This window comes from Balaenoptera physalus, assembly GCF_965194825.1.
Source record: "Balaenoptera physalus genome assembly, chromosome: 8".
Lineage (NCBI taxonomy): Eukaryota > Metazoa > Chordata > Mammalia > Artiodactyla > Balaenopteridae > Balaenoptera > Balaenoptera physalus.
The window spans coordinates 46,631,544-46,646,531 of NC_138887.1; the positions used below are offsets into that span (position 1 = coordinate 46,631,544).

The window sequence follows — 14,988 nt, forward strand, 5'->3', positions numbered from 1 at the left end:
TTCACAATGAGGCCTCAGAGAATACAAACCATGCTGTTAAGCTCTCCCAGTGTGGAAAACAGATGTGATGGAACACATAATCTACAATTTGCTCAGAATTTTTCTACAAAAAAAGTAACTTTCCATCGAAGTAAAACCACCATGTGCATTAAGCACATATTACCTATGTTGACACAGTAGTTTTAAGGAATATTGTTTATACGAGATTTAAAGAAATGTGATAATAAATACAGGTTGGTGCCATCCAGGGAATTTCAACCGTTATCAAAGTTTACTTATCTGACTCTCAGTTTTTGTTTCCACCTTGAAGAAAGTCTTCATGCTCTTTTTTCTGAGATGTTTCCAGGAATTTAAAAGTTCTTTAGCTTTTTTATAGTGTCCAACGATGAAAATTATTTATGACCTGCTTCTTTCCAAGAAGAATTCAAGGTGACCTGTAATGACACAAACAGGAGAACAAATTAAGACACGAGTACTTGAGTAATTACCACCAAACAAATAAATGGTTTTAAGTGGACTCAAATTTTATTTAAACCTCTGATCTTGTCCTTTCTATTATTAACTGACTCACTGTTATTGGGATTACAAGGTCCCTGGCCTTCAAGAACTCACAGCCTGAGTCAGAATGAGTATGTCGTCCATCTGATTACCCTTCCCTGACTCTTTCTTTTCAAGTTGGATGTCATCCACTGTGGTCTTTTTAGAACGTAACTGTGGTCATGTCATTCCCTTAATTAAAAATTTTAATGTCTTTTTTATCTCTTAAAGAAGAAAAATTCAAACTCTTTAGCACAGCGTATAAAAAACTTAGCAGTGCAGCCAGAGTCCTTCTATCTTTCCTCACCCTGCTAATCTCTACAGGGCACTGGGTACCCTGATAATATTGAACCATTTGCTGCTCTTAAAGCAAAAGTGCATTTGCCCATCTCTGTCTTCCTGCTCTTCTTTCTGCCTGAAAACTTCCTCTCCCTTCCTCTGCCTGATAACTGTTCACTTTCTCTTCAAGATCAAGTCTAAATGTTCCTTCTACATGGGAGCCTGCCATGACTCACCTGAACTTGCTCCTTCACCTGTGTTTTAGTATAAGTATGTGTACACTTATCTCAAAATTTTATCCTTGTTATGTTTCTTTGTCCCCAAGAGACTACAACTTCCTAGGAGATAGTGGGGATACATTACTCAGCTTAGGACAACCTAAATTTGAAAATAGCGCCTTGTATAATGAGCACTGATTGAAGTTTGCTGAATGAACGACTGCTGGCTTAGCCATTCTCATGACCTCCAACACTTTTTGAACATTGACTATGTGCTAGCCAGTGAGTTAAGTGCTTCACATGTGTTATCACTTAATCCCTAAATAAATTCATAAACCAGAGACTACTTAATCCCTTTTTACAGATGAGAAACCTGAAGCTTAAGGAATTAAAATAACTTGCCTAAATTCATGCAGCTAGTGAGAGGAGGGGCTGGTTTGATTCCAGTCCTATGCACCGAATGGTTATACTACTTGCTTTTGTACCTGCCAGTTCTGTTGAAGTAATGAACAGTTAACAGGAAAACCATGAATAACATAGTTCTATTTGCTACAAATAATATGGTATATAGCCCTCTGCCCTAAATTATTGCAAAGGACCTCAGAAATAAATACTAATCATTTTTTTAAAAATTAAGCTACAGCCCTTAGCTCTTCCCACGCTTACCCAACAGCTTTTGGACCTTGGTTAATAGTCAAAAAGGATAGGAGTGCCTTTTTATTGACAGGACTACATTTAGCATATTATGTTATACAAGTGACTTCAGGGGCCACAGAAAAATATGGATTAGTTCAACTTGTGGCTCTGTTAAGTCCTCAAGAGGCACTGTCAAAAATCAATATCCAAGGCACTAAAGGATGTGTTTTTAACAGGTCTGTTGGTGTCAAGTTATCCTTGTAGTCATCCTTTCTCAGGTGTCGCTGGCAAACACTAATGCACGCTGGACCAGATATGAAACAGACCTTCTGATCTTACTGTTAGAGACTGAAATTCAAGCCAGTTCAGTTCCATGATTTCTCTTGAAAGTTAATTCACGGGGGGAAAAGGAACAAAGAGCAGATACAGGCTGATTCAGTGGGCAAAATACCATCTCGTTCCTCTTCTAAGTACCTGCTAAGTCTAGTTGGAAGCAAAGTCACTCCTGAGATGGTGCCTTGTTAGTAAGGGAGAAAGACAGACCCTTGTCGAACGTGCGTTTCTTACGATGAGAAACCTGACGTGTCTGATGATGCCAGTCTCCCGGAAGAACGTGATCCAAGGGATCCTACATGGTCTGCAGAGCAGTTCAGCCTCAGTGATAAGCGATGAGAACACCTAAATGGCTAATCTTGCTATTCATAAATTCCTTCGTCACAAAGGAAGAAAATGAAAGTGTCTACCTATCTGAGTTGCAAACCACAGGTGTTGAGCGCAAATATTTCAGGAAAGGGAGGGATAGAAATCAGGGTTACTGAAAGCCATTTATGAAGGTTTCTGCCATGACTAAGGAGTCCTTTGTCTGGAACGTCCCTGCAAAATCATCAGGACTGAGTCATACCATTAGTGGGAATGGCAGTGTAAATCTTTGACTAGAGCATTTTCTGTGCTCATGGCATGTAAGAATCAGTGACTTTTGTAGATTAAACTGAGAAAACTGGCACTTGCTACCCTCCATTATATGATTTCCTAAATCCAGATTAATCTCTCACCTTCAAACATGGGCTCCAGTCAACTCTTTTCATGTAAAATATTCCCAGATGTGCTGTAGGCAGTGTGGTCAAAAAAAAAAAGTGACTAATCCTTTCTGCAATAACAATATGATTGGCATCCTTTATGGGCAGATAACTCATGTGATGGGAACAGCTTGAATTCCTCAGGCAGTTTCTCAACAACACATCACCTCCAGTTTCAGTTTAAAATCCAAGCCAATCTGGGATTTTGTACAGCTAATAGTGCCGCTTGATCAATCTGAATAGGAGGGTCACTGAGGTCTCTTCCCATCACAACATTTAGAACTGGCTTTATGTAATAACATGGGTTATAAGGTAGCAGATGGTTTAAAGTACAGCACTCTTCCGGGCTTATATATAATCACTTAATTAAAAGAATGAAACAAAGCAATCAGCACTGCATGTGTGATAAAACAATTAAAGGTGTAGGCTTATTCTTAGAAAACAGCCCCAAAGCGATATGGGAATAGCATCGAATGCAAAGGCAAACCCATGGAGGTTATTATCAAGTCTCCTAATTCCCAGGACAGCAGCAACAGCTTATTTTTCAAATGTATACAGTTCAGCTTTGCAGATAGCACGTTTCTTGGACAATCACTTTAATGGGAAACTTATTTCTACTGGACACTAGACGTGCATACGCCTTTTAGTCTTCTGTTGAAAAAAAAAAAATGTTTGGCAAAGTGTCACCACAGAAGGCATGACGCTCATGTTTAAAATGGATACATCATGGATGACCTGAAGGGGAAGAGTGACCACAGGATGTGGGAGTTCACAGGTGACTCTGAAATTTCCAATTCATATTCCCTTTTTCCACAACCTCAAAGAATAGACTACCCGAGCTCTTTCCCATAGTTTACATTCTTTTTTTCCCATGATGGAAGCATCACTGAAATGAAGCATGACACCTGGAATTCTAAAGAGTGCCTGTGACTTGCTAAAAAATGTTGGGAGAAGTAAAACTCCCAAATAAATTGGTCTTTAACTCAAAATTCCCAACAGTGAATAAGGATGGTTTGGATGCCTAGAGTAGCATCACTTCACAACTGGCTATTGATTATGGGAAAGACATTCCCAAGAAAGAATAAGAACTGAGCAACTGATGTGAGTGCTGAGTGTTTGGCTGCTTACGTATCTTGTACATAATGCATTTGTCTCCAGAAAAACCTTACCTTATCAGCAGACCTTAGTAAGCGTTCATTTGATGAAGTCTTCCCTTAGGTATATGTTTATATGATTCCTACTTTAGGTTTATGTGGTTTGAGGACTAAGGCTCCATGGTAAGACCTTAGTTTGTTTTCCTTAAGACAAAAAGGCACCTTTGTAGCTCAAAGGAAATTGGTGCAATGGCCAGATCCAGTTGGCATGATATTGACTTCCTTTTGTATATTCCTAGTTAGTTACACAGAGATAATTTGGAGAAATTGGTTTTAAGGGTATGAAAACCTTTGCTTCAGCTACCTCAAGGCCTAAGCCAATTGTCTAGGTGTCATCTCATTTTGGTGAAAACTTGACAAGGATTAGTGAAGGATCCACACTGCACAGAATATTGTTTATAGGTAGTGTTTGAGAGGAGCTTTACACGGCTTGCTGGTGGGTAGCTAGTTTGGGGGCAGGGGAGTTCCCACAGAAAAGTATCCTTGCAATTAGAAAAGGTCACATGAAAGAGCAGCAAGCTATCAACTCATTTATCAACTCATTTATGTAACAAACAACATGGAGCATCTCTACTCTGCAAGGCATCGAGGAAACAGAGATTAACAATGTTCATTCCCTGTTTTTCAGAGTTTTCACTCCAGTAGAGGAATTAGTGAAGGATCTAGAAGTAACCATACAATTTGATTAGTGCCATGAGGGAAATACATAAAGGAGTGACAGAGTCTCAGAAGATGGGCACACAACTTGGCCTGAAGTGACAAATCAAGGAAGGTTTCTCAGAGAAGGGGCCCTTGAATGGATTCACTGAACAGACAAGTGGTAAAGGTCATTCTAAGCACAAGGAACAACACATGCAAAGGCGCATAGATTTGAGGAAATAACTATATAGAGAAACTATATAGAGCTGAGTCCATTTGGAGGGGAAAATAACGGGAAAATGGTAGCAGAAGTTCAACAGCATGTACCATTGGTTCGGTGGACAGCTATTGCTGGGGAAAGCCATCCGAAATAACTCCAGCTTAAAACCGCGAAAATGGGACAAAGACAAAAATACTCATTTCAGACCATAGCATCTACTGGAAAACATACTAGTAGCTGGCCAAGCCTAGCATCTTAAGCATTTCTCCTCGAGTCAAAAAAAAAAGTCATACATTTGTGACTTGAGAGGTTACAGTGAAAACATCGCACAGCCTAGTCTGTAATAAATTCAAACCACCCAGAAAGTGGATACCCCAAGGTGTTTGAACATTGAACATAAAACTATAGTACACGCTACATGCAGAAAGGGTTTCTGCAAAACTTGTATGTGGCCTCTCAGGCCCTAGGAAACAACAGGCTCTGCCATAAGGTCTTGGTGTTTCTCACATAAATCATAAAGCCAAACCTGATTATGATATTTATAGCTTGAAGCTTTCAAACTCCCAGCTGAAATGTCCCCTGGTTTCTTAGACAACTGTTCTTATCTCTCTAGATGGTCAGTCAGTAAACAAACGTCTATGGAACCATCTCAAAGTATAGACTGACAAATGAAAAAGTATACTTTTGATAACAAGGAATGATTGCTCATGGTCCTCCAATCAAGGAGTTAGTGCCTTGAGAAGTGAAAAAAGACAGACATACTATAACTTGAAATATATCGTTGCTATATTGTAATGAGAGGAATCCCATACGGCAGAGGCTAAGAGCTTGAATTACGGAATGGATCGAATAAGTGTGGGAAGTTGAGCATAGTGTCAGATGCCTGGGATCAGATCCTGTCTCTATCACCTAGGGGCTCTTCAGCAGGATCCCTAGGTGCTCTGTGCCTCAGTCCCTCAATCTGTAAAATGGGATAATGGTAGTATCAGCCTCATAAGATTGTTATGAGGATTAAAGAAGATAATATATCTACAACAGTAGATCTAAATTCATATATAAAGAGAGCAAACCGCTTAATAATCCCTCTTTGACTTTAGCCCCCCTTGGATTTCTGGTGGACTTTTGCAACATTCAACTTTGCATGTGTATCCTCATTTTTTTCCCTAGTTTTCTTAGTCTTTCTTCACTTGTGTAATTTTAACTTAAATCCACAAACATACATCTCTCCCTATGTAGTACCACCTTATTGCCAGAGAAGGAGACTAGACCTTTGGAAAAATCCAGAGACTGGGCTCTAATCTTAAATTTTTGCTTATTGGTTGTGTAAATTTTGGAAATTCACTTCACTCTGTGAGCTTCAGTTTCCTCACCTATAAAGTAAAAGGCTTAGATTATCTTCATGGCTTCTTCTAGCTCTAAAATGTAATGATCTTATATCTTATTTATATCTTTTTCCAAAGTCATTGATAAAAATTTAATCTCACTTGACCACCTCATACAGACTTTCTTCCAAGCTGTTCTCTTTTAGTATATTTAACTTTTTCATCCAATTCCTATCATTTTCCCTTTTTCACAAGAGTCCAAGTAATGCCACCAATACCTGTTGAAGTCACAGGCCATGGCTACAACTCCTCCCTAAATGGTTCAACTAATGTTGAAAAGACTCTAGTGAAACTCATTCTTAGTGAATCCATGCTGATTCCTTGTAACTGTCTTGTTCATTTCTAAGTGCCTGCTTGCTCTCTATTGGAAACTCTATTTTAGAAAATTACCAAACTGTATCATGGTTATTGATTTATATTTATTCCTGATTTATACTTGCTGAATTTGCCCTTACTCCTCCATTTTTACCCTCTGACAGTCCTCCCATTATTGGTTTCTCAGAAATTATTAATAATGATTATCTAATTTAATCTGCAATTTCTTCCAGGGCTCAGAACTGGAGGCAAACTTAATAGATTATGGGCTTTTCTTTTGGTCTTCTCTCCTACTTGGGTGTGAGAGAACTTTTTCATATATTTGCTTCACCATTTCCAGATTAGGAAACATTCTCACTAAGGAGCAAGAAAGACACTGGCCAGTGTCTTTCTTTCACTCTTTTGGAACCAGCTCTCCCATCCAGTGATTCTATCTCTTCTCATCACACCTTCTCCTAAAACGTAATTTTAAAAAAATAACAACAACAACAAAAATCACTCCATTTTCACATTCTGTGCTTTAGTCTCCTTAATCCTCACAGGTTCCTGCCAATTTTTTATGTTGTCCACGAGGCCGCCCAAGGACCTAACACACCTACAGCTTTCATCGTCTCACTAGTTCTTTCAACACTCAAATGCCCCATTGGAGCCTAGCAACCCAGTGGCTTCTTTGGACGTCTTGTCTTTTCTGTCTTATTGAGACTATTATGTGTTGTCTGAATTATTTTTTAAGTCTTCATATTGCTCTTAAGCTATATACCTTTTTATTAGAGTTTCTAACCATGAGAAGTATATCTCGACTTTTAAAGTGGTTTTTTCCTAAAGGATATAACTAGATATTTTTTCCTTCCTCCACTCCTACTAAAACTATAATTGGGTAACTTTCTTCCAAAAGTCCACATTATTTCCCCATCCTAAAATGATCTTTTATTTTTAAAATGATGTCCAATGTAGGAGTCCCCTTATTTCTTCATGGTTTCACAGAAGAAACCATATGGCCAGTAAAGCAAGTCAGGAACATTTCAGATACCCAGTTTTTAGGCAAATGAGACAGGAAACACCCAGCTGACAATTATCTGGCTATCCCCCAACCCTAGTTTTAAGTTTTATGTTAAAAAGGAAGCTCCTAATAGCAATTAGGTGATCCATGGAGTAAACCACAACATTGCTTCAGTTCCTCCCTCCTATTCTTCCTACTTGGGTGTCTTTCTGGGCTTCAGACCTCACATTCGAAGTCACACAGAAGACAGCAGACAGGAGGTTATGAGAGGACAGCCATGGTCCTTAAGGTCAAAAGACCTGCTTCTGAATCTTGATTTTGCCCTCACTTTCTAATCATATCATTATGAACAAGTTTCTTCATCTAGCAGAACTCAGTTTGTGCATCTCTAAAATGGAGAAAACAATATCCATCATAAAAGGCAGTTGTGAATATCAAAGGAGAAAATATACACATAAATACCCAGCACATTAGCAACTGGTTTCACAACAGTATAAATACATTTTGAAAATGCACAAACCAAACAAAGAACTTTATTCTTCTCTAGAAATCAGGTTGGGGTGGGTGAGGGAGGGAAAGGAAGGGAGATTTATAATCTGCTGATTTCTGTAGTATTTACTCTTTTACATTAAGCATTTTTACTCTTATAATCTAAGGAAACTAGTTTTAAAATGAACAGTTCACCATGACAAAAGGACTTCAACACTTTGTTCTATCATTCTTTTGCATCACATGTGTTTCTAATGTAACTCTGAACATCATAATTTTGACTATATGATTGCTCCATGCTACTTAATATAGGTAATACAATTGAGATTATACTTACTTCTTTATGAGTGTTGCAGTCTCATGTTTAGCTCACTAAATATGCCTCCTTTTTCTAAAGTAGGCTGTAGTTTCCTCATTAAACACACACACATATAACTATTCTTTTTATTATTGAAGTAGAGTTGATTTATAAAGTTGTTAGTTTCAGATGTGTAGCAAAGTGATTCAGATATATATGTGTAAATATATTCTTCTTCAGATTCTTTCCCATGATAGGTTATTACAAGATATTGAATATAGTTCCCTGCGCTATACAGTAGGTCTGTATTGTTTATCTATTTTACATACAGTAGTGTGTATATCAGATAACTACTCTTAAAATGATGGCAATAGTTGCAGTTTTATTCTAACCCACCATCTTCCCACCCATGCTACAGCTCACTGGGCTCCTTCCCAGTCCAGACAATCTTCTCCATATTTCCATCATTCTATGGCTACTTCCCTGTCTTGTACAGTCTGCCTTGTTTGTAAATTGTTCTCAGATATCCTGGAGAGGTAGAATGAAGCCACAGGATCCTATCCGTCAAAAGACAAGAACTTTTTTTCTTCAGCAGCTTTTCATTACTCATATCCCTCCGGGAGAAAAAAAGTTTCAGCAGTTTAGGACCCTTTCACTGTGGTTCCTAGATGCCAGAAAATGATGTCTCCGGGCATTTTTCAGGTGCTTTCATTCTCTGCCTCCCTGAGGGGTTCAGGTCCTGATGAATAGAACCTGAAGATTAGAAAACTGTAGCATCCAGAAGAGATGGCCTCTCCAGTGTCACCCAGAAACTCCAGAATCAAGCCAACCCCATGCACAGACAGGGCTCTTATCACCAGTCTGCCACAGTGGTACTTGCATCCGAAAGAAGACAGGTACTCAGTACAGAAGTGATGACGGTATTGGCTCAGTGCCATCTCAATCAGGCTGAGTAAACAAGCAACACCCCCCTGTTCAAATGAACCAATAGAGGTCATTTTGTTCAGGGTGTCTAGGCGTGAGAAAAGAAAAAGTAAATGGCATACTAGCCTTCATCTACCCACTCACCCATCCACTCACCTCCATTCCCCAAAATTCACTCACATCCTAGGATATATATTGAAAAAGAGCCTTTACCAAATGCAAAAAATATATGGATCCTAAATTTGCATTATATTGGGTACTAAGCGCCAGATTTTCTTGCTGTTCTCTTTGTAGTTACGTGAGAGGTACCAGGTTTTGAAAAGATACGGAAAACATTTTTGATAGCTCTGGGCTACATTAAGGGTTGGTTTTAATAACAGGCCCGATATCTAAGAACATGCCACGTGGCTGTGTATGAATTTGGCTGTTGGTTTCTGTTGCCAGATGAAATGATGATTAATCAGGACTCAGCTGTCAGTTGTTTGATATTACTTGTGCTCTTTGCTAACAGCTGCCTATTTCAAGCTGTGCTTCCTACATGTCAAATATAAACCTGAAACCACAATTTCCAGAAGGGAAATTTCAAAGTACTCATAGAGTATATTGGAATATTCAACGTTGTTTCCAATTAAAGTCCACTTAGTATATTATGTAACTAAAGTCAATGAAGAGATAGAAATGTTCAGAATACGTGAGGTAGGTAGCCAGGAAAAATAAAAACAAATTTATTATTAGATTTACATATAATCTGTGTATATATTTTTAAATGTATAAATTTCACAAATACTCTAAGCATAAAATGCTCCTTGATACGCTAGTGTCACTTTCCTTTTTTATTCTGTAATAAATAAAAACAGTGAAATATTATTGATGGGTAAATTATAACAATTTTACATTCTTTATTCGAAATAAGTAAACATTTTAAAGTAAATGGTTCTTTTTTTGACCAGGTCCTCGATACTTCCTTATTTGCTTTTTAAACAAAAATATCATAAGAATAGCATTTGTATCCTTGGACTATGTATAGTCCAAACAGAAACAAAATGTTAAAAAGGCAAAGAAAATGTTGGTCAAGCTCGTCAGAAGTTTAGAAAGGCATATGCCTAAAATTTGGCATGGACCAAAAAAAAATGAATTTTTTTTTTTTTTTTTGGCTTAACCTAGATAATAAATGTCTAATGTGGACTGTCCATGTGGCATACAGTTCCCAAATTAAACTCTTTCAGAGACTGCTGTTTTTAGCAAAAGAGGGGGAAGTGAGAATTAGACAACACCCAGCCTCTTTCTATACAACCGCAGCCAAGTTGTCTAAAAACCTAATTTGGCCAATTCACTGTAGTTCATTGTTAGACTGAGTTATAAGAGGACCCCAGAAACTGAAAACAACCTCACTGGGACACCTGCACAGGACTGATCCTGGAAGAGCGTCTATTATAAAGTCTAGGAGAGAAAGAGGAGTGCCCTTCTCATTTCTCTTTGTCTTTTCCCCACCCTTGAATTACCTGCTTGGAACCTATTCCCTAATACCCCAAATACAGTATCCAGGGAAGTATCTGGCAAAGCGTCCAGAAAAGCTTAGCGATCTAGAGGTGAAAAGGGAGCTGGGTAAAGGCCTGCTATCTTTCATCTTTCAGGTGCAGTCAGTTACCTCTGGGTTTCTAAAAATGGTACCTCCCCTGTCTCCCTCCCCCAGGTGGCCAACCTACTGAGGCTGTTCCAGATCCCGCAGATAAGCTACGCGTCCACCAGCGCCAAGCTCAGCGACAAGTCGCGCTATGATTATTTTGCCAGGACCGTGCCCCCCGACTTCTACCAGGCCAAAGCCATGGCCGAGATCTTGCGTTTCTTCAACTGGACCTACGTGTCCACTGTGGCCTCCGAGGGCGACTACGGGGAGACAGGGATCGAGGCCTTCGAGCAGGAAGCCCGCCTGCGCAACATCTGCATCGCCACGGCGGAGAAGGTGGGTCGCTCCAACATCCGCAAGTCCTACGACAGCGTGATCCGCGAGCTGCTGCAGAAGCCCAACGCGCGCGTCGTGGTCCTCTTCATGCGCAGCGACGACTCGCGCGAGCTCATCGCCGCCGCCAGCCGCGCCAACGCCTCCTTCACCTGGGTGGCGAGCGACGGCTGGGGCGCGCAGGAGAGCATCGTCAAGGGCAGCGAGCACGTGGCCGACGGCGCCATCACGCTGGAGCTCGCCTCCCAGCGCGTCCGCCCGTTCGACCGCTACTTCCAGAGCCTCAGCCCCTACAGCAACCACCGCAACCCCTGGTTCCGGGACTTCTGGGAGCAGAAGTTCCAGTGTAGCCTCCAGAACAAGCACAACCACCGGCGCCCTTGCGACAAGCACCTGGCCATCGACAGCAGCAACTACGAGCAAGAATCCAAGATCATGTTCGTGGTGAATGCGGTGTACGCCATGGCCCACGCGCTGCACAAAATGCAGCGCACCCTCTGTCCCAACACCACCAAGCTCTGCGACGCCATGAGGATCCTGGACGGGAAGAAGTTGTACAGAGATTACTTGCTGAAAATCAACTTCACAGGTAAGCGAGGAGCCTTTACTCATCTTCTATGGTGCGAACAGTGAATCAAACAGGAATCAAATACCTCTGCCCCCGACTCAGAAATCTTTTTTTTTTTTTTTCAGAGCTACAGAAGGGGTTCAAACTGTGAAATATTCCAAGATGCAATACAATGGCTTTTTGATGTTCTTACTTATTTTTGAGTGAATATCTTGGCTGGTACACCACATGAAACTGAAAGGCCCCCTAGGCTGGACTGATCTGTGGTAGCTGCCTAGATGCGGGCCATGCTACATTTATTCACTTTCTTGTGATTAGCTGTAGGATATGACACGTGTGATATGGGCATTTAATCTTCTTTAGCAGAATTGGCAACTCTCTAAGGAACAGGAACTTCCAAGCTTTCCTTCTGGGTGATCTGACCAAAAGAGTCTCATAACTTTCTCAGTGGGGGAGAGAAAAAAGTCACTCTTTTCCCAGAGCCTAATTAGGGAGGGAGAGGGAAAGATACTCAGCATGGTGATTCCAGGCATTTGAGTTTATGTCTTCTGCTGTACAGCAACATTTCCATGTCAGTATTAAGAGCTGTGGATTTTCTCAAATGATGTTATGAAATGAAACTGTTTTCCTGGGAGCTTGACTTTAAGCAAACTGAAGACTGATGGAAGTCATTCTGATACAGGCGTGAACATCCAAAGCTGTATTCAAAGTGGTTATTGCTGCTCCTTCATTTCTTTATAAATATGGTCTAAACATTTCTCAATATAGCACTGTGTTTTAATGCACTACTAATATATAAAAAGCAAGAAATCTATAGAACTGTATTCTCCTCTAAGGTGCATGTGATATCAGTGCATTAAGGTACTAGTTTTGGGGATTTTAGCTTAATCCTAAATTCTAAAATGGTAAGTAATATTATTGGGCACAAAAGATTTTGATGCCAAAAATATTACAATGATAAAATGCTTTCATTGTCTAAATTGCTAATCATCTCCCATGCCACTAGGGCATCATTCTAGTCTGCAGAGTCTGTTTCAATTGATTTATCATCCAAGACATGAAAGTTTGTATGCTCAAATCATACTCTTATTGGAGCAAGTGGCAGTTCTCACATCTCCATTACCGATAATCACTCAGAAGTCAAATGGCCTGAAAAATCACTGGTAGTACTGAGAAAAGACTTCATGACAATTGGCTCCTATTCTAGAATTCTAACCCCTAAACTAGCCTTGAAAATAAGCACAAAAATTACCAGACTGCATTTTTGCACATCCTTTCTTCATTCTACCCAGAGGGAGCCAAAAGTAGCAGAGATCAATTATGTCAGTATTCCCTCCTATTCATCTGATGGATACCATCTTTATCATTAGAATGACCACTGTAAATGGTAAAGATTAAAACTTTCCTGTGCCCTGTACTCCCACAGGTATATTCCATATAGGAATGTGTGTGTTTGTGTGTGTGTTCCACATATTTATTTATTAATTCAGGGTTTATCTTAAAATCCCAGATCAGTTCACACTGACATCTCCAGAATATAAGATTGGACCACAGAGTCAGTAAAAAAGAATATCTTTACTCTAAATATAAATGAACTCTCAGGTATCTATAAATAGCATCTACAATGCACTTAATTCTTAAAGATGAATAAGATTAGCATCCTTCTCCCCTTTCAGACCACCCTTGGGGTAACCATTTATCTTTATGCACCACAAGTATTAATTAACTCTGTTATTCTAGTTCATTACTCCTTAGTATGCAAATATACAAATATATCCATTCATCAACAGCTAATAGAAACAAACCTCTTGGATTTCAGAGAGCCTTTACAAGGTGTTTTCTGTAAGCAAAATATTTTCCTTCATTTCACTGACTGAGTCTGAAATGGCAAAGAAAAGTGAAAAAATAAGGCCATTATTTGGATAAATAAAACAACAGGATCTTCTTTTTTTTTTGAATTTTTGAATTTTATTTTATTTATTTTTTTATACAGCAGGTTCTTATTAGTCATCAGTTTATACACATCAGTGTATACATGTCAATCCCAATTGCCCAATTCATCACACCAGCACCCCCCACACCCCTGCTGCTTTCCCCGCTTGGTGTCCATACGTTTGTTCTCTACATCTGTGTTTCAACTTCTGCCCTGCAAACCAGTTCATCTGTGCCATTTTTCTAGGGTCCACATACATGCGTTAATATACGATATCTGTTTTTCCCTTTCTGACTTACTTCACTCTGTATGACAGTCTCTAGATCCATCCACGTCTCAACAAATGACCCAATTTCATTCCTTTTTATGGCTGAGTAATATTCCATTGTATATATGTACCACATCTTTATCCATTCATCTGTTGATGGGCATTTAGGTTGCTTCCATGACCTGGCTATTGTAAATAGTGCTGCAATGAACATTGGGGTGCACGTGTCTTTTTGAATTATGGTTTTCTCAGGGTATATGCCCAGTAGTGGGATTGCTGGATCATATGGTAATTCTATTTTTAGTTTTTTAAGGAACCTCCATACTGTTCTCCATAGTGGCTGTATCAATTTACATTCCCACCAACAGTGCAAGAGGGTTCCCTTTTCTCCACACCCTCTCCAGTACTTGTTGTTTGTAGATTTTCGGATGATGCCCATTCTAACTGCTGTGAGGTGATACCTCATTGTAGTTTTGATTTGCATTTCTCTAATAATTAGTGATGTTGAGCAGCTTTTCATGTGATTCTTGGCCATCTGTATGTCTTCTTTGGAGAAATGTCTATTTAGGTCTTCTGCCCATTTTTGGATTGGGTTTTTTTTTTTTTTAATATTGAGCTACATGAGCTGTTTACATATTTTGGAGATTAATCCTTTGTCTGTTGATTCATTTGCAAATATTTTCTCCCATTGTGAGGGTTGCCTTTTCGTCTTCTTTAAGGTTTTCTTTGCTGTGCAAAAGCTTTTAACTTTCATTAGGTCCCATTTGTTTATTTTTCTTTTTATTTCCATGACTCTAGGTGGTGGATCAAAAAAGATCTTGCTGTGATTTATGTCAAAGAGTCTTCTTCCTATGTTTTCCTCTAAGAGTTTTATAGTGTCTGCTCTTACATTTGGGTCTCGAACCCATTTTGAGTTTATTTTTGTGTATGGTGCTAGGGAGTGGCCTAATTTCATTCTTTTATATGTAGCTGTCCAGTTTTCCCAGCACCACTTATTGAAGAGAATATCTTTTCTCCATTGTATATCCTTGCCTCCTTTGTCATAGATTAGTTGACCATAGGTGCGTGGGTTTATCTCTGGGCTTTCTATCT

At 39.4% G+C, this 14,988-nt stretch overlaps 1 protein-coding gene and 1 pseudogene across 3 annotated transcripts in view; both read left to right on the forward strand.

Annotated features, from left to right (window-relative positions):
• The window catches only part of LOC309666475 (protein ILRUN pseudogene), a 725,371-nt pseudogene that overhangs the window by 699,368 nt on the left and 11,015 nt on the right, over positions 1-14,988 (forward strand). The gene's annotated exons all lie outside the window — the stretch shown is intronic.
• GRM3 (glutamate metabotropic receptor 3) overlaps positions 1-14,988 on the forward strand; it is a 237,490-nt gene that overhangs the window by 140,841 nt on the left and 81,661 nt on the right. For both annotated transcript variants that reach the window (XM_082472476.1, XM_082472477.1), the window contains exon 3: positions 10,861-11,716. In XM_082472476.1, coding sequence (XP_082328602.1) covers positions 10,861-11,716 — 856 coding nt within the window. The remainder of the gene's footprint in view (positions 1-10,860; positions 11,717-14,988) is intronic.